General features: G+C 44.5%; 2 protein-coding genes across 2 annotated transcripts in view; one reads left to right on the top strand and one right to left on the bottom strand.

Moving 5' to 3' along the window:
* Positions 1-7,017: 7,017 nt before the first annotated feature.
* Positions 7,018-17,746, bottom strand: LOC144333639 (uncharacterized). Its single transcript, XM_077958755.1, is given in 8 exon segments — positions 7,018-7,667; positions 7,670-7,909; positions 7,912-7,958; positions 8,412-8,475; positions 8,671-8,797; positions 14,169-14,300; positions 15,317-15,947; positions 17,715-17,746. Coding segments are annotated over 8 exon segments (1,923 nt in total).
* A 1,379-nt stretch (positions 17,747-19,125) lies between these two features.
* The window catches only part of LOC114675431 (SH3 domain and tetratricopeptide repeat-containing protein 1-like), a 44,005-nt gene continuing 40,858 nt past the window's right edge, over positions 19,126-22,272 (top strand). The window contains 1 exon segment of the mRNA XM_077958756.1: positions 19,126-19,212. Coding sequence (XP_077814882.1) covers positions 19,126-19,212 — 87 coding nt within the window.

The raw sequence follows: 22,272 nt of genomic DNA on the forward strand, positions 1-22,272 counted from the left end.
TGATGAGGTACAGAAAGGCTCTTCTTATCCAAACAGAGACATTCCACTGGTGCTAGAGAGCCACGGACGGAAGTTTTCTCTGCCTCGTGGAAATGAAGCCAAACTTTCTTCTTTCTTCAGCCATGAGGATTCCTGTCCTCCTCTTCACCATTTTCTTCTTTATGAGCCAAGTTCTACCAGGTAACAAAATAAACTTGGTAAGAATGGAGCGCCTAACACCTTACAGGGATTCAGAGCAATCACCATCATCTATGACAAGATAGGGGATCTCATAGGAAATCTGGAAGACACACCAGTCTCCGGCTCCCTGGTTAGGCCCAGTTCTGTCCAACCCACCTGTACAGGCCCCGCACACCCAGTGCCCACCAGGTCCTGTCAGCCAGGAGGACCCGTGCTCATCCCCTGAAGTATCCGTGGGAGCCTGCATTCCGCAGGGACCCACATCTCGGGGCCAACCACCATGGGGGCCTCTTGGTTGTGGTGGCGGGGTGGGGGTAGTTGACCTCCAGCCCTCCCATCCTGCCCACTGTATTTGTGGGGATCATTCAGTCCTGGGAGCCTCCTGGGGACCCCAGAAGGAAGAGAACAGGGTGGTCATGGCAGCCTCAGCCCCAGCCTCTGGGCCCAAGTGCAACAGAAAGTAGAGAACAGGGTGGTCATGGCAGCCTCAGCCCCAGGCTCTGGGCCGGAATTTGATAATGACTAATTGAGAGCAACCACTGAATTCGATCCTCTTACAGCTACACGAGAAGTTGGCGAAAAACTGAATGTCGACCATTCTATGGTCATCCAGCATTTGAAGCCAATTGGAAAGTTGAAAAAGCTTGATAAGTGGGTGCCTCATGAGCTGACCAAATATTTTAAAAATCATCCTTTTGAAGTGTCATCTTCTCTTATTCTATGAAACAACAATGAACCATTTCTTGATCAGATTGTGACATGCCATGAATAGTGGATTTCATACAACAGCCAGCTCACTGGTTGGACTGAGAAGAAGCTCCAAACCACTTCCCAAAGTCAAACTTGTACCAAAAAAAGGTCATGGTCACTGTTTGGTGGTCAGCTGCCGGTCTTCTGATCCACTACACTTTTTGAATCCTGGTGAAATCATTACATCTGAGAAGTATGCCAAGTTAATCGATGAGATGCATGGAAAACTGCAGCACCTGGAGCTGGCACTGGTCAACATGAAGTGCCCAGTTCTCCACAACGCATGACCACATGTCATACAACCAGGACTTCAAAAGTTCAATAAACTGAGCTATGAAGTTTTGTCTCATCTGCCATATTCACCTGAATTCTCGCCAACCAACTACCACTTCTTTAAGCATCTTGACAACTTTTTGCAGGGAAAACACTTACACAACCATCAAGATGCAGAAAATGCTTTCCAAGAGTTCATCGAACCCTGAAAGCATGGAATAAACAAGTTTATTTCTCATTGGCAAAAATGTGTTCAAAGTAATGGTTTCTTTTTTTTTTTTTTTTTTTTTTTTTTAAGACCTAGTCTCACTCTGTCGCCCAGGCCAGAGTGCAAAGGTGCAATCTTGGCTCACTGCAACCTCTGCCTCCTGGGTTCAAGAGATTCTTCTGCCTCAGCCTCTTGAGTAGCTGGGATTACAGGCACTTGCCACCACACTGGCTACTTTTTGTATTTTTAGTAGAGACGGGATTTCACCACATTGGTCAGGCTGGTCTCAAACTCCTGACCTCCTGATTCACCCGACTTAGTCTCCCAAAGTGCTGGGATTACAGGTGTAAGCCACTGTGCCCAGTCCATTGTAATGGGTTCTATTTTGATTAATAAACATGTGTTGCAGCCTAGTTATAAAAATTTAAAATTCACGGTCCAAAACCACAATTACTTTGGCACCAACCTAATAATAGAAGAATTAAAAGAGGCCTTTATATTAGAGAGCCCATGGATGATAAAATAATAAAGAATATTACAATCTCCATAACCCACAAACTTGGTAAATTAGACCAACTGGATGAATTAAAAGACACAATCTATTAATACTAAAACATAGGAGAAATAGGTAATCTAAAAATATTGATATCTACTTTAAAAATGGAATCAATACCTAATAACCTTACAGAAAACCTATGTATTCCAAAAACCTGACATTCTGTCATGTTATTCTAACTGGTGGGATTCGGGGATTTCCATTTTGATAAGAACATAGGTGAGTCGCACACACTTACTTTTACTGCTCATTGGTCAGGAAACCTATGTCCTCTATAGGATACTGCAGAGCGATGCGTTTTGGAGAATTTAGGCAAGATAATATGATTTTCAGAGTTAAAGGAAGACAACCTGTTTTATGTACAGTAATTCCTCATAATATCACAGGGGATACCATATTTAAACTTTGGGGTATCCCCAGGTATAATTCTTATTTGAGCCACATGTGAATTTCAGACACGGAGGCTTCCCAAATTTGGTGGCTTTCAACAGATGTGGAAGTTAATTCACAACCTACTTTGTGGAGGCATAAAATTCAATGAGCACTCATTTAGCATTTTATTTTAAATATTATTTTTGTAAACTTTGCATTTCCAATTAGGTGAAATTTTAAACCTGTTTCAGTTCTTATCCACTTTTTTTTTTTTTTCCCTGGGACGGAGTCTTGCCCTCTCACCCAGACTGGAGTGCAGTGGCATGGTCTTGATTCACTTCAACCTCCACCTCCCAGGTTCAAGCAATTCTCCTGCCTCAGCCTCCCAAGTAGCTGGGATTACAGGTGCCCACCACCACACCCGCCTAATTTTTGTATTTTTAGTAGAGATGTGGCTTCCCCATGTTGGTCAGGATGGTCTTGAACCCCTCATCTTGTGATCTGCCCACCTCGGCCTCCCAAAGTGCTCGGATTACAGGCCTGAGCCACCGTGCCTGCCCTCTCTACTCCTTTTACGCAGAGGGGAGTAAGGTTTGCTTTAAGTTAGGAGGGACTCCCGTGTACCCAACCCATTTGTGTAAATTTCTTCCTTCAGAGTTCTTCAAATCAGCATCACCATTGTTAAAGGCCTCCCACATGGTAATAATTGTGCTACAGGGTTTTAGGAACATGAAGTTTATGTTTGGCTGAATTAATCTCCTTGCTGAGGCACAAGGGGGGCATAGGTGTTTTCACCAATTATGAAGCGGGTTCACTGTGCAATGGCTACCAACTTTTCTGAGTACAATGAGACCAAACACATCCATACATAAATTCCATAAGGTGAATTTATTACTTACAAATAGCAAACAAAAGACAACAGAAGCCTAGGATTCAATATGAACCGCTACCACAAGATCAGGAAGGCTACCCAGAGCAGATGGATGGAGTTTTGACTGTAAACACTTCACTTGCACTACAACTGAGGGACCCCAGAAAGCAGCCCACCTTGGGTTTTCTCCCACGATGTGGTTTGCTGGACACAAACGTTAAAGGCCACTCTGTTTTGAGCAGGGACTCTAACAGAGCCTGGGCTGTTCTGACCAATGTCACCTGATTATTAGGATATTGCATTCCCAGCATATCATACAGTTATCTTGAGAACTACCAGTAAGAAAGGGAGGAAAATGGCCCTGCACCTTTAAAACTGAAGGATCAGGATATTTGTTGTGACAGAGGCAGAGACAGTAGCGACAGAGTGTTCTTGTGAGCCATCTACTAGTTCTCTTGAACCATGAGGCACCATGGATTTACACCTCATCAGGAGGGTGTAGGGGACAGCGGCAAGGGGAGCAGCAGCACAAGAAACAAACAAGGCCACTACTTCTGCCTACATAATTACTATTGTCTTGGAGTGTATAGTAATTAATAATGTTCACATGGCTGCCCTAAACATACAGAGATGGTGACCAGAGTAGATGCAGGGACTACAGAGATACAGCCTGATTCTTGCTAATTAGGACTTAAGTGTCGGCTTATGTGCTGTGCTTCTGTGCATTAATAATCCAGGGCCTCAAAACTGCCTGTTAAGCACAGGTCAAATGTCATGCTGGGGTGCAATTAAACATTCATGTCTAGGAGATGAGAGCATTTTAGTGTGGGAGAAGATGACAACACCTGAAGACCACAAAACACTGTGCAGAACAAAGGGAAGGCCCATCGTCAGCTCAGGGTTCTGACTCAGGTGACTGCTGATGTGTTACGGAACCATCAGCCGACAGCAGGTAGGTCAAGTTGAGCAGGTGTCCTGCATGAGGGCTGGTCCATTCCATTCGTGTTGCGTTGCCAATTGTTTCAATAGCGTCTCATGCACCCCACTGGTGAGGAAGAAATGAGCACCCTAAGTTTACTGGCACCGTTAAACACATAATATCTATTACTAAACAGATAAGCCAGACATCAGTTATTAATTACATACAGGAAGATGGCGTAAGCTCCCACAGGCCCAAACAGGGATTAACTTGGGAGCAGGGAGTGGTATCACATTAAAGAAGTGAGGATGTTCCTTTTTTTTTTTCCTTTTTTTTGAGACAGAATCTCACTCTATCACCCTTGCTGGAGTGCAGTGGTGTGATCTCGGCTCACTGCAAGCTCCGTCTCCCATGTTCATGCCATTCTCCCGCCTCAGCCTCCCTAGAAGCTGGGACTACAGGTGCCCACCACCATGAGTGGCTGATTTTTTGTAGTTTTAGTAGAGACGGGGTTTCACCGTGTTAGCCAGGATGGTCTCAATCTCCTGACCTCGTGATCCGCCCGCCTCGACCTCCCTAAGTGCTGGGATTACAGGCGTGAGTCACTGTGCCCGGCTGAGGATGTTCCTTTGTTCCTACAGGAGAACGTGATTGGTTTGTCTGTTGGCTGGTAGGGAACTGAATCATGTGACACTGACTGGTAAGACTGTAATACTCTAAAATACAATATATAAACTATCATACCTTAATGGTGTAATACGATCTACTACAATACCAAAGGGATCGATGAAAAGCCCAACGCTATCATATGTGACTGAGAGACTGAATGCTTCCTCCCTCAGATTGGTTACAACGTATCGTCCTATCACAGTCCTCTCTCCTTCATTCAAAGTGAACGATCCAAATAACAGACAGAAATAATAAAGAATAAAGGGCAACAGATGCAAAGAACTCACGAGATGATACTCTATGATAAACTTTATGTACTTAGGAATTAATACCAACTCAGTATTAGCAAAACAGAAACATCTTTACATCAAGAGTAATTTTACCTTTAATAAAGAAAGGTGGAATGTGTATAATGAACAAGGTATAATCAAAGTTTACCAAATGAGGCTAGTAAGACTATCTCAACAATTCACAATCATTATTCACTGGTCCATTAATCACAAGGCAATACATACAAATGAAACTTACCTGGCTGGGCACGGTGGCTCATGTCTGTAATCCCAGCACGTTGGGAGGCCGAGGCAGGCAAATCATGAGGTCAGGAGTTCAAGACCAGCCTAGCCAACATGGCGAAATCCTGTCTCTACTAAAAATACAAAGAATTAGCTGGATGTAGTGGCAGGCGCTTGTAGTCTCAAGTACTCAGGAGGCTGAGGCAGGAGAATCGCTTAAACCTAGGAGGTGGAGGTTGCAGTGAGCCGAGATCGCACCACTGCACTCCAGCCTGGGCAACAGAGTGAGACTCTATTTCAAAAAAAGATAATAATGAAATAAAAAAATTGAACTTACCTACATATTAGAAAAACATCAAAATTCAACCATGAATCCAGCAAATTATCAAATGAATAGACAAAAATTCTACCAACAAACTTAATATCATTATCTATGAAACTCAAGTACTACTGCTTAAAGAGCATTTACAGAACTCTCACCTCAAGGTTTCCCTGCAAAACAACGTGAAATGCATACTCAAGACTCTTTAAGAATGAGTCACTGATAAAAACAATATACTTGTAACTTGTGTAACATTTCATACACTTTTTTCAAACACTGCACGATAATTAATTTGCATCAGGCTTTCCAAATTAGAAAAGCTTCACTTATAGAGCTTCTTTCCCATGGGAGTTTTCACATGACTTTTCAAGTAAATGTGAAAACTGAAAATATTCTTGCAGTTTCTAAACTATTAGAGTCTTAATCCTGTGTACGTTCTTGTATTTACAAGGTCCAGCCAGCGACAGTGTGCATTTTCATATGTCCTTGAGTGAGTATGAGAGAAATGAAACATTCCCACATTCTGGACATTCATAGGGTTTTTCTCAGGACTGAGCTGATGTCTTCAAATGAAACTAACACAACTGAAGGCCTTACCACAAATTTAAATTCAAAAGGCTTTTCTCCAGTCTGAGGCCTCCCAAATCTTCAAAAACAGGAAAATCTGAAGGTTTGACCACATTTCCTACATTCTTAAGGTTTCTCTGCAGTGTGAGCCTTTTCATGTTTATGAGAGAATGGGAAAGAGTAAATGTTTTACCACATTTCTTACATTCAAGGGGCTTTATTTATTTATTTGTTTATTGATTTATTTATTTAGAAATGGAGTCTCACTCTGTCACCAGGCTGGAGTGCAGTGGCACAATCTCGGGTCACTGAAACCTCCACCTCCTGGGTTCAAGTGATTCTACTGCCTCAGCCTCCTGAGTAGCTGGGATTACAACCATATGCTACCACACCAGCTAATTTTTGCATTTTTAGTAGAGACGAGGTTTCACCATGTTGGCCAGGATGGTCTCGATCTCCTGACCTCGTGATCTGCATGCACAGGGCTTTCCCCCAACCCCCCATTGCTTTTTATGTCCTTGAAAAAGAACTAAGACAACTGAAATGTGCCACCATACCCAGCTAATTATTTTTATTTATTTATTTGTTTTGAGACGGTGTCTCGCTGTGTCGCCCAGGCTGGCGTGCAGTGGTGCGATCTCGGCTCACTGCAAGCTCCGCCTCCTGGGTTCACGCCCTTCTCCTGCCTCAGCCTCCCGAGTAGCTGGCGTGAGCCACCGCGCCTGGCATTATTTTATTTTTTGTAGAGACAGGGTTTCACCATGATGCCCAGGTTGTTTCACATTGTTTTAATCCATGCTGGTTATAAACTCCTGGGCTCAAGCAATACACACTCCTTGGCCTCCCAAAGTGCTGGGATTATAGGCTGAGTCACTACACCCAGCCTCTATATCATGTCTTCTTTCATGGCGAGTAAGGTGACTAGAACGAATGTAGGCTTTACCGCATCTCTGACATTCATAGAGTTTTTCTTCAGTATGAATTCTTTCATGGAGGTGAAGGGAACTGAGGCGACTGAAGGCTTGGTCACATTGTTTACATTCATAGGCTTTCTCTCCAGTATGAGTACTTCTATGGTTACAAAGGGAACTCAAACCACTAAAGGCTTTGCCACATTGTTTACATTCATAGGGTCTCTCTCCAGTATGAATGCCTCCATAGTAACCAAGGGAAGTGGAACAGCTGAAGGCTTTATCACATTTGGTACATTTATAGGGTCTTTCTCCCGTGTGAGTCCTTTCATGCATCTTAAAGGAACAAGAAAATCTGAATGTTTTTCTACATTCCTTACATTCGTAGGGTTTCTCTCTAGTGTGAGTTTGTTCATATATTAGACAAGAACCGGAAACAGTGAACGCTTTACCACATTGTTTACATTTATAGGGTTTTTCCCCTGTGTGAGTTCTCTGATGTCTTTCAATTGAATTGAGAACATAAAAAGCTTTCCCACATATCGTACATTTATAACTGGAGTTCCGCTGTGCATTATCATGTGTCTTCTAACACCTGGAACAGAAACGAAGAGTTTCCCACACTGTTCACATTTATATTGCTTCTCTCCATATGGTTTGTATCCTGAGTGAGCTAGGATGTGACTATTAAGGAGGGAATGACGTACAAAGACTTTTCCACAAATACTTCATTCACATTGTTTTAATCCAGGAGAAATGTTCTCATTCAGATCAAGCTTTGGAATTTGGCTGACAACTGTCCATACTGACTACTGTCTTTGCTTTCACACAGTCTCTGTATCATATGAATTCTGTAAAAAAAAAAAAAAAAAAAAACGACAAGCACATTATTATTGCTTGGTTTAATAACTTTCTACTTATTAATAGGTCTTTGACTTACACTGCTACCAATACCAAGGAAAATGCTTTTTTTTTTTTTTTTTTTTTTTTTTTTTTTTTTTTTTTTTTTGCCATGACTGAATTATTTGAAAGTAAAAGGGTTACTACTGAAAACACAGCTACCACCTGCATGGCTATGACCAAATTAGTAACATTCATGTACACAATTTTGTAGTACTATTTTCAAGTAAACTGTTTTCCAAACACTGACTGCTACACTGAAGCACATTACATTTTGGGCGAAATTTTTCTAAAAAGAAATAAATTTCAAGTGATTCTTATTTGTTTTGATTGCTTGTTTTTAAGTTCATGACTAGCTAAGATTCCTTCAGAGGACTTTATTTCCTCTTCTCAGTGCAAATTATCTTATCTCTTTCCCAGATTTTTCAAAGTGATCTTCAATATTCTGGCCTTTCCATTTGTTTCCTAAAATACAGACCCACAAAATTATCATAAATTATTACAAACTATAGAAATATTACTAGATTTCATGTTCATTGTACAGAGTGCCCATGCCTGATTTCTTCACCAAATCATTCCGTTGCCACATTCCAAATCACAAATAGCACTGATGATAGGGAAATACTTCTGTAATTAAGTGAAATGTGTTGTCATTCTCACCTACAGAAGCCAGGTTCCTGCAGGTTTCCTGCATCACTTCTCTGCAGAGAATCTTCTGAGAAGAATCTAGCAAAGCCCATTCCTCCTGGGTAAAGTTCACAGCCACATCCTCAAAAGCCACGGGGTCCTAGAACATCCCACACATGTGGATAGAAGGATGGGTGGGACTGACAGCACTGGGAATCTATACTCAATCCATATGCTGTTTACATGATTCTAAAATTTCAAGCATTTATTCTGTGACTTGATTGTCACAACTCTTACTCTGTTCACACATACTCCCTCCCACACAGCAGTACGAATGCTAGAATTGAACTATTCAAAAAGGCAACAGCAAAGTAGAAACTCCCATCTTATTAGAGAATCCAGGGAGTAAGATGTGCTGCTAGGAGTTACCATTTAACTTCACTTTGTACATTTCTAGTATCTGTCATAATAAAGTCCTACCTGATGTGCATAAGAGAGTTAATATTATCAGTCCTGAGACTACTTATTCTTAAAAACGCCTGCTCACAAAGTTCCATCTTTGTTTGTATTAGTAACTTACATTTTGAAAAGGATTCCACCAACCCAAGTAATAAGAATGACTCACTGCATCTAAATGGCTTATATTTGCCAAAACTTTTTCTGCTGAAGGTCTATTATTTTGTGTCACTGCAGTGGTGCTTAGGGAACCAGACACCAAAACACAGTCTGAACACTAAGTGTTCAATGAGTTTCCCTGGTAGACAATATTTTACAAATGCTGTCACTTGTTAACTGAGGAGTTGAGCCCATGCCATGTGATTACACCAAGACAGAGTAGGCTCATTAGATTTAACTGAGTAGTAAATAAAACCAATAATTGATATTTGGTAATACTAATGCCACAATTTTAAAAATTTCTATTGCACAATATCAAGGTAGAAAGGAATAAGAGGAAATGCGACACATGTTTTTTAAAATGACATTTATATCCCCACTTCCAGATGTTATTCCTATGAAATCACAAAAATTCCCAACTCAGGTTGTTTTTGGGCAAGAAAAACTACTTTTTCTTACGTAGTAAAAATGACAAATGTCTAATGATTTTTAGTCATCTAAAAAAAGACTGATGGCTTGTCTAACATACTTCTAAGATTTTCAAACGAAAATATTCAGGACAGCACAGTATTAGCAGAGAGATGAGCAAGCAGATCAAAGGGAAAAAAAAGTGTTAATGACCCAGCATTTATATGGAAAGTTGATGAATGATAGAGTAGACACTGTAGAATAGAAAAAGAAATCACATGCATTTTAAAATATGAGACAAACCAGGCTGGCATCTACTTGGGAAAATGCATTGTATTCTTCTCTATTCCATGAACCATAATCAACTTATTATATATTCAAATGTGAAAGATAAAACCAGAACACTTTCAGAAGTCACAGGAAGATTTTTTTTTTTTAACGAAGGATTAGGCAGAATTTCTTTTATGTAAGAAAACAGTAACAAAGGAACAGACAAACTCAAACATATTAAAATTTAGGGAATAAAAAGAAAATAGAGTGGGCAGGGCATGGTGGCTCACGCCTGTCATCCCAGCAGCTTGGGAGGTTGAGGAGGGCGATCACCTGTGGTCAGGAGTTTGAGACCAGCCTGACCAACATAACAAAACCCTGTCGTTTTGTTGTTTGTTTGTTTGTTTGTTTTTTGAGACGGAGTCTCACATTGTCGCTTGGGCTGGGGTGCAGTGGCAATATCTTGGCTCACTGCAACCTCCACCTCCCGGGTTCAAGCAATTCTCTTGCCTCAGCCTCCCGAGTAGCTGGGATTACAGGTGCCTGCCATGAGGCTCAGCTAATTTTTTTGTATTTTTAATAGAGACAGGTTTTCATCATGTTGGTCAGGCTGCTCTGGAACTCCTGACCTCATGATCCGCCCACCTTGGCCTCCCAAAGTGCTGGGATTACAGGCCTGAGCCACTGTGCCAGGCCTAATACCCCATGTTTACTAAAAACTCAAAAATTAGCTGGGTGTGGTAGTGGGTGCCTATAATCCCAGTTACTCAGGAGGCTGACACAGGAGAATCACTTGAACCCGGGAGGCGGAGGTTGCAGTAAGCAGAGATGGCGCCACTGCACTCCAGTCGGGCTACAGAGCAAGACAGTGTCTCCAAAAAAAAAAAAAAACCCTCAGGTATCCAGATAAGAGGATACAGATGTGTCCACTGTCATAAATTCTTCACCATGCTGCAAGAGGGAAACTGACATTTTGGTGAATCTTTGTAAATCATCAATTTATCTATCACACTTTTATTTCAGCGGTAGCATTGACAAAGCTAAGTCCTACAATTCCATTTGAAATTACCTTTGAAAAGAACAGACCTTTAAAACTTACTACACTCACTCTGGGGAAGAAATAAATACGAATTTTTAGCAAATAAAATACATCATTTTACCTTGCCTCTTTGGAAATAGTATGTTTATCTTTCAAGCTGTACAGATAAAATGTATCTTACAGTCAATGAAAAACTGAAACTCAAATAAGTGGAGAAGCCTTTTCAAGGTAACAAATTCAGGGAGAGGCAGTGCAGACTCCAACACCTTTCTAAGTGTCACGGCAGGCCATTCTATCCCTCGGGACACCCATCCTGTTCAGTAAAGCGCTCAGTGACCACCTAGGAGGCACTGGCACTGCTCTTTGTCCTTCTGTGCGCCTTCAGTGCATTTTCATGTTCAGGTTGTTGCACATCCTCTCTGGGGTGGGTTTTCCTTGTCCTTTGGGACAGTTTTTCTCTCTTCACAAGTCTGTGACAATCTAGAGAGCAGAAACCATTTTTGCCTTTTCCTCCCAATATCAGCATCCCATTTGCAGACCATCAATGTGTCTCCGAGGAATCAAAACTCCGGCTGGAAGAACAGTTTTAATGACCTAGCTTTAATCACATTACGTTGTATTGTCCATTCATTTTAATGTCCTAAAATTTTAATAACCCTAAGGGGTCACCATTTTAGATGAAACTATACCAGGAGATTCCTCTAAGGCCAAGAGCATCCAGCTACTCCCCTGAGAGACTCTACCCCCTACCTCAGGCTGTCCTTGGCGATGAGGTGACCCCGGGGCTGATACTCACTAGACCCTCCAACAGACATGGCCACTGTGGGTATCCTGGGTCATCCCCAGACAGTTCTAAAATACCAGGACTAGGAAAAGACAGGAGGGTGGTTGAGAACTCAACACCCTGTAAAGTTTTCACGTGGGGACCTCAACCTAAAGACATTTTGGTAATATGTACACTTAGGAAAGATGAAAAGAAGAGAGGCACAAAGATTTTTTTTTACAGTAGAGTGTCAGATGATTTATTCTCCGCTTTCCTCTCATGTAAAGTGCTTGGAAACAGAAAAATATTTTGACCAGCACTGTATTCTCAGCACCTTACGAGGCCGAGGCGGGAGATAAATTAAAGTCAGGAGTTCGAAACCCACCCAGCCAACATGGCAAAACCCTGTCTCTACTAAAAATACAAAAATTAGTTGGACGTGGTGCTGGGGGCCTATAAGCCCAGCTACTTGGGAAGCTGAGGCAGGAGAATCGCTTGAACCCAGGAGTCAGAGGTTGCAGTGATCTGAGACTGCATCATTGCACTCCAGCCTGGCTACAGGGCGAGACTCCGTCTCAAAAAAAAAAAAATATATATATATATATATAAAATATATACATTTAAAATTATTACATGTAGATAGTATTTGAAGTCATGGGACTGACTGTAGGTAGAAACAAGAGAAGGCAAGGAAAGTTTTTATATTTATATATAATTATATAAAATTAATATACATAATTATAATATATAAATATAACATATAGGCTGGGCACAGTGGCTTACACCTGTAATCCCAGCAATTTGGGAGTCCGAGGTGGGCAGATCACTTGAGGTCAGGAGTTCGAGACTAGCCTGACCAACATGGAGAAACTCTATCTCTACTAAAGATACAAAAATTAGCCAGGCATGGTGGTGCGTGCCTGTAATCGCAGCTACTCAGGAGACTGAGGCAGGAAAATCACTTGAACCCGGAAGGTGGAGGGTGTGGTGAGCCCAGATTGCGTCATTGCACTCCAGCCTGGGTGACAAGGGTTAAACTCCGTCTCAAAATAAATAAATAAATAAAACAAGAAATATATATTTACGTCTAAATATATAATTGTAATACATAAATGTATATATAAATATACATTTATTATAAATTTATTGATGTATGAAATATGCTTATTTCTGAGATAGGCTCTGGCTCTGTCACCCAGGCTGGAGTGCAGTGGCACTATCATAGCTCATTGGAGCCTTGAACAGATGGCTCAAGCGATCCTCCCACCTCAGCCTCCTGAGTGGCTAGGATTGGATGCACACACCACCATGCCTAGCTAATTTTAAAATTTTTTGTGGAGACAGGGTCTTCCTTTTTTGCCTAAGCTGGTCTTGAACTCCTGGGCTCAAATGATCTTCCTGCCTCATGCTTCCAATGTGTTAGACGTGGGCCACTGCATCTGGTCTAATGCATTTTTTAATTTGCGAGTTTATATTATTTAATATTTTGAAGTACTGAATGTGTTGAACAACCAACTTGCAGAATTCCCGAACAATGGATAGTCAGCTCTCATGTCCTGGTTCCAATCGCCCCAGCACACCATGGCTAGAAATCTTTCAGCCAACTTCCACTTATATGTCCCGGGGCAGGACAATGTCACTTGGCCAATCCCCACTAAGAGGGACTCTGGAAAGGCAAGAAACTATTCTGTTCTCTATAATGGAACCTCACCAGGGAGAAGGCAGCTGAGAGGGCCAGCTGGGCCCTTCAACCAGAAGCTTCCACCATCGACCCACTGCCCTAGAACTACACAGTGCTGGGCATTTGGGGCACTGTTATGAGCAAGAGTTTCCATTTTTCTTCTCATGGGACCTTCAAGCTAGTGGCAAGAGACAATTTTTTTTTTTTTTTTTGAGACGGAGTTTTGTTCTTGTCACTCAGGCTGGAATGCAATGTTGTCATCTCGGCTCGCTGCAACCTCTGCCTTCTAGATTCAAGCAATTCTCCTGCCTCAGCCTTCCGAGTAGCTGGGATTACAGGATTGCACCACCATGTCTAGCTAATTTTTGTATTTTTAGTAGAAATGGGGTTTCACCATGTTGGCCAGGCTGGTCTGGAACTCCTGAGCCACTGCACCCAGTCAAGAGGGAGATTTTCAATCAATAACTATAATTGTGATGAATGCCAGAAAGAAGAATGTGTGTGATGGGGAAGGGACCTAAGTTATTGTCTCATATTTTAACACTTTCACAGGCGATAACTATAAACTTAGAAGCTTAAAACAACACACACTTTTAAGCCAATTTTGGCAAGCTAAGAGTTGAGCGCATTTTAGCGGGTCCTGTGCTTGGGATCTCACGCTAAGCAGCTGGGCTGCATCCTCATCTGAGGCTCCACCAGGGCAGAATGCATTTCCACATCCGCTGAGGTTACTGGCAGAATTCATTTCCTCGGACCCGCTTGGCAAGGGCCCAGCTTTTTGCTTCCTTGCCTACGGGGCCCCTCCAAAGGTCTTTTCTCAGCACATCATCTCCCTCTGGCAGCCCCTGCAGGCGGAACCTTTCTCTCAAGTCTGCGAAGGTGATGCACTGTGACAGTGACATCCCATTGCTTTTGCCAGGCTCTATGGGTTAGAAGCCAGTCACCGGTTTTGCTCGTACCCAAGGTCAGGAAGACTATACAAGGACATAGGTTATTGGGGGGTCAGCCACTTTAGGGTGTGGCTGCCACCACTGAACTTGGTGAGAATTTAAGGGTTGGTAGGAGCTGGCCAGGTACGGGGTGAGGGTGTGTCAGGCAGGGGTGAGGGCATGCTGGGGGATGCAGAGGCCTGCACCCTGGAATGTCCTTTCACTCCCTGAGGGTTTGTTCTCCTGATCCCTGAGTACATCCCAGAACACGGTGGGGCCCTAGCAGGGGAGAGGTAGGGAAGCATGTGTTGTTCATCTGGAGACCTTGTTAGGCAAATCAGATTAGGGGCCAGGCTTTCAGTGGTGGGTGTGAGCGTGGGAGTGATGAGTGTTCAGGTGTGTGTGGGAAGAGCGATGGGGATGAGGTCAGCCTCAGCCACCATGAAAACCTTAACTGTGCATCCACCCATCCCAGCAGTATCCCTGAGTGAGTGCCTTCAGGGTGCAGGTCCTGTTTTACACAGGTCCCAGTAGCTGGGACCACAAGTACGCGCCACCACGATCGGCTAAGTTTTTGTATTTTTAGCAGAGATGGGGTTTCATCTTGTTGGCCAGGCTGGTTTCGAACTCCTGGCCTCAAGTGACCCACCTGCCTCGGCCCCACAAAGTACTGGGATTACAGGCGCGAGCCACCGTGCCCGGCCCTACTTCACTCCTAAAGCCCACCATACGTGCTTTCAAATGTTTGGTGAATCACAAAGTGAACGAGTGAATGGGACTACGTGACTTCGGGCAGCAGGCAATCCTATTCCTTGGACCTCAGTTTCACTTTTTGTAAAGCAAGCCTGTCTCTCGCTCTCTGCCCTAAAAGCCTGAGTTCTGGGCTTGAGATGAGCGCGTCCTGTAGACCAGACTGCAGGTGGACGTAGAGCTGGGTCTTCTAGGAGGCCAGGATCCGGCCAGCTCTTGGGTACCGTCCTCCCGCGGAAACCTGTAAGCCCAATCCCAGCACCGCCCCGCCCAGCCTCCATTTGTTCCCCTAGGCCCCGCCCTCTCCGCGCGGCTCGCTCCCCATTGGCCGGGGGGCGGGCCCTGGGCGCCCGGCTCCGCTGGGGGCGGGGCAGCGGGCGGCAGGCGGGGCCCTGTGCACCTGCATGATGTGTTTTCCGGCCGCAGCCCGGCGCCAGCTGCAGCTCCTTGATCCGAGCCGGATCCTGAGCGTGGAACACGGGCTGAAGCGGCGGCAGCGGCCCCGCCCCGGGGCTCCGTGGTTGAGGCTGCCTCGGCTCTGTCGGCTGCTCAGCTGCGCTCCAGTCGGCCCAGGCGCCGCGGCGAGGAGCGAGCGCTCCGAGGCGGCGGCCTGAGGTGAGAATGGGCAACGAGGTCTCCGGACCGGGCGGGGGTCTCTGCCCCGGGCGAGGCGGCTCCGAGCTGGGTTCCGCAGGGTCCGAGGTCGGGATCCGGGGTCCTTGCGCCTGGGCTTTGTCTCGGCCTCGGGTGGTACCGGGGGCTTCGCGCCTGCTACGATACCGCGTGGGCCCGCGCGGGGGTCCCGGTCGTCCTGCCGGTAGGGGCCGGTCCCCACTGCTCCCCGGCTCCCCGCATCTGCCACGGAGGGGGCTGCATGGACCCGGGCGCTGGCTTCTGAGCCGAGATGGCGTCACTGCACTCCAGCGTGGGCGACTGAGTGAAACTCCGTCTCGAAGAAAAAAACCTGGTCAAGTGTTTTACCCAGCCTAGGTACGTGTGGCAGAGCCGAATGAAAGCTTAGAAAAAGACGACTTGAGAACTAACCTAGCAGAGGAATCAGGCGGGATGTGTTGTTACTAAGTGAAATTTGCACTGTTTTCTCCCAGGCCTCACTGAGTTGTGTACAACAGAGAGCTCAGGTGTTGGGGGCAGTTGACCGGTTGAAGAATGCATTACTATTATGTGAGAAATACTGGCCTTTGAAAAAGCAGAACTGGATCCACGTTCTTGCCTGGTAACTCTATCATCTAGTTTGTAAGTTCACTGAACAATTCTTATGACAGTGGGGAAAGGATTGGGGCGTCTGCATTGGTTTGTGTAATATAGGTCATATGAAAGAGCATTTAGGCTGGAGGGAGACTTTTCACCTCTCTAACTTTACTTTCACAGGACAATTCCATCATGATTTGAAGATTTTTGAGTGAAAACTACATTGTTCTGCTATGTATTTCGGGGCAAATTTATACATACAATTTGCTTAAATATTTCAGATGATACAAGAATATATGTGTGGGGTAAAAAGCTGAAATTTGCATTCCCCCTTCTCTAGAAGTAACCATTGTGAATAGTTAAGTCTGTATTCCAGCTATTTTGTATACTATAAATACACTGTGAACATTTGAGTGTATATAGACATGTATGTTACACACAGTTTTAGAGGTGGAATATTGCTCTGTTGCCCATGCTAGTCTCAAACTCCTGGGCTCAAGTGACCCTCTCGCCTCAACCTCCCAAAGTTTTGGAATTACAGGCGTAAGCCACCGCGCCTGGCCTGCATGAGTATATTTAGTAATTGCTAAGTTACTCTGTCCAGTACGTGTCTATTGAAGTCCCCCATGTGCCAAGCATTATTCTGAATACCTTATATGCACCAATTGACTTAATTTTTAGAGCAGCTCTCTTATTGTGGCCCTTTTACAGTGAGGAAACTGAACCACAGAGAGGCTGGGGACGTCGTCTAACATCACACAGCCAGTGCTGTTGGAATTGAGGTTTGAACCCAGACAGCTGGCTTCAGATCTCTTAGCTGTTATCGTAGATGGCACACCCAAACCTTAGGGCCGCCTCCCAAGCCTTGCCTGAGCTCTGCGAGAGCCGTGTATGTGAGGTTTCTTTCCTCTTTAAGAACACAAGTCTTGGAATTGTCCCAGACCCTGGTAGGACCTCTTGAGGACCAAAAACAGGGATTCTTCAAGCCTGTCCCAAGGGCCAGATCTCTGATTTAGCTACTTGGAAGGTAGATGTAGAAGAGAGTAATTTTACCAGAACAAAAAGTCAGGATGGCTGGGCTGACTCGGCCAGATGCAGTGGCTCATGCCTGTAATCCCAGCACTTTGGGAGGCCGAGACAGGTGGATCACCTGAGGTCGGGAGTTCGAGAGCAGCCTGACCAACAAGTTGAAAGTATGTCTCTACTAAAAATATGAAAATTAGCTGGGCGTTTTGGCGGGTGCCTGTAATCCCAGGTACTTGGGAGGCTGAGGCAAGAGAATTGCTTGAACCCGGGATGCAGAGGTGGCAGTGAGCTAAGATTATGCCACTGCACTCCAGCTTGGGTGACAGAGCGAGACTTCATCTCAAAAAAACAGAAGGAAGGGGAAAGGGAATGCCTGGGCTGACTCACAGGGAAGAGGCCCTACAGCAGCCGTAGGACATTGGCCACTTGGGTGGAAAAGAAGGAAGGAAGAGCTTCACCCATGGCGGTGACCTGGACTGCAGAAACCACACTAAACAGTCCACATCCTGGAGCCTGGCCACCCCATTTGCTTCTCTTCTCCTTGGGTAGAGGGTATGGGGAGCTTTCTACCCCGGAGGCTGAGCAGCGCAGCTTCTAACCAGGGTAGGCGTTTGTCTGTCCCTGGGAATACAGACAGCATTCTCATAAGCAGCCCAAATACTCCTGAACAGCTTTTTGTAGGGTGGGGCAGAGGATCATTTTGACTCCTAGGTACCTTTTCCACTTTCACTGCTGATAACTGTGTTACAGATTAAAGTTTTGTTTTTGATACTGAAGAGGGCTTAAGAGAGTGAGCTATTATGGCACATCTAAGTCTACTAAAATAGAACCACAGGGTAGTGTAGGAAAATCTCTTCTAAATTATGGATCATATATGGTGAACGTTAGAAGCCATGTGTACCTAAGTTGAAAAATCAAACCATGTCTTGTATTTGGGTGACCCCGGTAAGTCTGGATGTCACTGCGCCTTGTGTGAACACAGGATGCTGAGGTGCAGGGATCAACAGGCTTTTTCTGGACATCTTGCGCTTCTCCCTTGGGGTAAAGTGGGGCGGCAGTAGCAGCGCACAGCTGTAGGGCCCCTAATATTTGTCAGCTGGCTTACATGTGGGATTCCATTTAATGCAATCTTGGAGGTAAAATTATGTTATTGAAGATGAAGATAGAGGCTTAGAGAAGTTAAGAAAATTGTTCAAGGTCACATCATTTGTTTTGTTTCGTTTTGTTTTTGAGACAGTTTTGCTGTTCTTGCCCAGGCTGGAGTGCAATGGTGCGATCTCGGCTCACCACAACCTCTACTTCCCAGGTTCAAGTGATTCTCCTGCCTCAGCCTCCCGAGTAGCTGGGATGACAGGCATGCGCCACCACGCCACGCTGATTTTGTATTTTTAGTAGGGATGGGGTTTTTCCGTGTTGGTTACGCTGGCCTTGAACTCCCAACTTTGGGTGATCCACCCAACTCAGCCTGCCCAAGTGCTGGGATTACAGATGCGAGCCACCACGCCTGGCCAAGGCCATGTAATTTCTTAAGTTGAAAGATGAAGTACTGGATGAACTCAGAAGTTTGACTTCAAGGCCCTTGATCTTTCCATAACACGTGGTTCCTTCCCTGGTTGGTCGGAGTGACTGAAGAACTCAAGGAAGCTGTGTTTTGTGGAAAGAGGACCTGAGGGGTGTATGGTCTTTCCAGGCTTGGAATCTGCCATGCTGGGCTTCTGAATTGTATAACTTGACCATATAGAAAGAAGCCCCTCATTTAAGACTTATTCTTTGGGGAAAATGAAGGAAAGCCGCCCACATGAGACAGGCAGAGGCGACTTTCTCAGAGCTGCTGTGGCAAGAGAGTCGGCACCGTCACTTGCGTGTGGCAGAGACTGACATGCAAGTGAGTGGCGGATGAGGAGTGAGGAAGCTTCAGGATGGAAAGAACGGCCCCCAGTGGAGGCTGTTGTGGGGGTTGGAGGCGGCTGTACAGAAGTGGGGTGTCCTATGTGATTGGGTAGGGGCATATTTGACTTTCTCTGAATGATCCTAACTGGAAACACTGGGCCAAAATTAGGGTGGCTGTCAGTTTTGAGTCAAGTCCTGGTCACCTGGGACAGAGTTGTGGTTTAGTTTCTGGGTTGTGGAGAGAGAGCAGTCTGGCTTCCTGTCTGATGTGCTAGCCTGGCTGGCCTCCTGGCTGTTGACTGTAGATAGGGGATTGGTTTCCTGGGTGGGCAGCTACAGGTTGTGATCTGAGTTCTGTCTTTATACATATGATCAGGCATGGTCTGTTTGTATATTCAGTCCCTCATTTTTCTTGTCAGTAAAAATATCAAGTGACAAATTGGATACATTGGGAAGATTTTAGATGTCTGTGTCCCCTGGAGGAAGTTTTCACATTCACATTGAATCAGAATGAATATAAACAATGGGGCTATTTATCTTGAAGATTTAAAAGAGGAAATCTTCAACAATACTACCTCGGCGCCATTGCCTCTCTGTCCATCGTTAGGGAATGTGTTTTTATGCACCGCCGGCTCATCGTCCACCAGTTTGTGGTTGATCCAGTTCTCTATACGTCTTACCTTGTGTGTATTTCATTGTTTGCTAGTGTTACCTTTCCCCTTCATCAGTGTAGTTTATTTGTGTAGCCTCTGTTGATAGGAAGTTATTTGTGGAATTTGTGAATGGAAGGGACCTTGGAGGTCTGCTAAGTCAACCAAGTGATTTTAGAGATAAACGGAAATACAGGGAAATGTTCCAGCTTTTTTGGTGGCAAAACCAGGAATAGAAAGCAGTGTTCTTTGTGCCACAATGTCATTGGAAGACAGCTCAATGTGGGCCTAAAATGCAGAGTAACTAACTTTCATTTATCTCTGCTTCTGACTCTTGTTATCAGACATTTTAAATTGACCTAAATGTGTTAGCAGAAATATGAAAAGTCCTGACTTGTTTACATATAAGGTACTTTGTCGCCTACTCATTTGGTTGTTTTTTTCAACAGGATTGAAAAGACATTGTTATAAACTGAATGTTTATGTCTCCCCCAGATTCTTGTACTGGAGCTCTAACTGCCTGTGTGATGGTATTAGGGGGTAGGACCTTTGGGAGGTGATTAGGGTTAGATGAGGTCATGAGCATGGGCCCTGGTCTGACAGGATTAGTGCCCTTAGAAGAAGAGAAACCAGGCTGGGTGTGGTGGCTCACACCTGTAATCCCAGCACTTTGGGAGTCCGAGGTGGGCAGATCACGAGGTCAGGAGATTGAGACCATCCTGAAATCCTGTTTCTACTAAAAATACAAAAATTAGTTGGGTGTGGTGACATGTGCCTGTAATCCCAGCTCCTCGGGAGGCTGAGGCAGGAGAGTTGCTCGAACCAGGGAGTCGGAGGTTGCAGTGAGCTGAGATTGTGCCACTGCACTCCAGCCTGGTGACAGAGTGAGATACTTTCTCAAAAATAAAAAGAGAAAGCAGAGAGCTTGCACTGCCCTGGTGTGAGGAAACAAGAAGAAATGTGGCTGTCTGCAAGCCAGGAAGAGGTCCCTGTCCTGGAACTGAGTTGGCCGACACTTTGATCTTGGACTTCCAGCCTCCAGAGCTGTGAGAAATAAACTAATGTTTAAACCACACAGCCTATGGTGTTTTTGATGGTATTTGCCTACGGTATTATGGCCATCTGATTTGACTGATACAGAGATGGTTCCAGAATACTGTAGCCTGTATCTGAGTTGGTGATGCCATGAAAATAAATGTGGTAGTTCATTTCTTTATATAAAGATAACGCTGTGAGCCCAGGGCCTTTGCTCATGTCTTAGTTGAGTCTTGTTTTCTTATAATAGCTTCCTAATTTCTCTTTTCCCCTTCTAATTTATATTATATAGCTGGATTAAATCATATATGGTATGATTTTATACTTTATGTCTGTACAAACTTGTAGTGATTTTATTTCATTTTATTTGATTTTTGAGACATGCCCTTGCTCTGTTGCTCAGGCTGGAATGCAGGCGTGCCATGACAGCTCACTGTAACCCTAAATTCCTGGGCTCAAGTGATCCTCCCGCCTCAGCCTCCTGAGTAGCTGGGACTACAGGTGTGCTATCCTGCCTAGCTAATTTTTAAATTTTTTGTAAGGACAGAGTCTTGCCGTGTTGTCCAGAGTGGTTTCAAACTCCTGGCCTCAAGCAGTCCTCTCGCTCAGCCTCTCAAAGCACTGGATTACAGGCATGAGCCGCCACACCCGGCCCAGTGATTTTTCATTGTTAAGATCAAGGACGGGTTCCCTGGCTTGGCATTCAAGGCTCATGATCAGGGCGTGATATGCAAGTTTGGGTTTCAGTGGTTCCATTCCCGCCATCAGCCTTGCACTCCAGCTTGTTGCCTAAGCCCTGTTCTGAAGCCCAGCCTGAGAGCTGCACTTAGAATTTATACCTTCTCATCTCTTCATCGTCTTCGCCTATGTTCTTATCTCCATCTGGGCCATGGTCTTCGCCTATGTTCTTATCTCCATCTGGGATATCGTCTTTGCCTATGTTCTTATCTCCATCTGGGACATCGTCTTCGCCTATGTTCTTATCTCCATCTGGGACATCATCTCCACACTTCTGCCTCTTTAAATCTTCTCCATCCTTCAAGACTTGAAATACTCACTTCCTTTACATGATCCCCGCTCTGACATCCAAGCTAGAATTAATCTTTCTTCCTTTGAACTCTGATAGTGCCTGTTTTTCATCCTTTAATTATACAGCAGTTCTGTGTGTTAGATATTATTTTCCCAGTTTTTCATAGTTACTTTGAAAATATTTGCTGTAGTCATATATTTTGAATATGTAATATGAGCGACATTCAAAACGTACTGGAGAGTGAAAGGCAGTCCTACTCCCATCACTGCCCTGTGACCACTGTTGCCAGTTTTTGTTTGTTTGTTTGTTTTTCCAAGGCAGAGTCTTGCTCTGTCACCAG

The sequence above is a fragment of the Macaca mulatta genome, chromosome 13 (assembly GCF_049350105.2).
Source record: "Macaca mulatta isolate MMU2019108-1 chromosome 13, T2T-MMU8v2.0, whole genome shotgun sequence".
Classification (NCBI taxonomy): Eukaryota; Metazoa; Chordata; class Mammalia; order Primates; family Cercopithecidae; genus Macaca; species Macaca mulatta.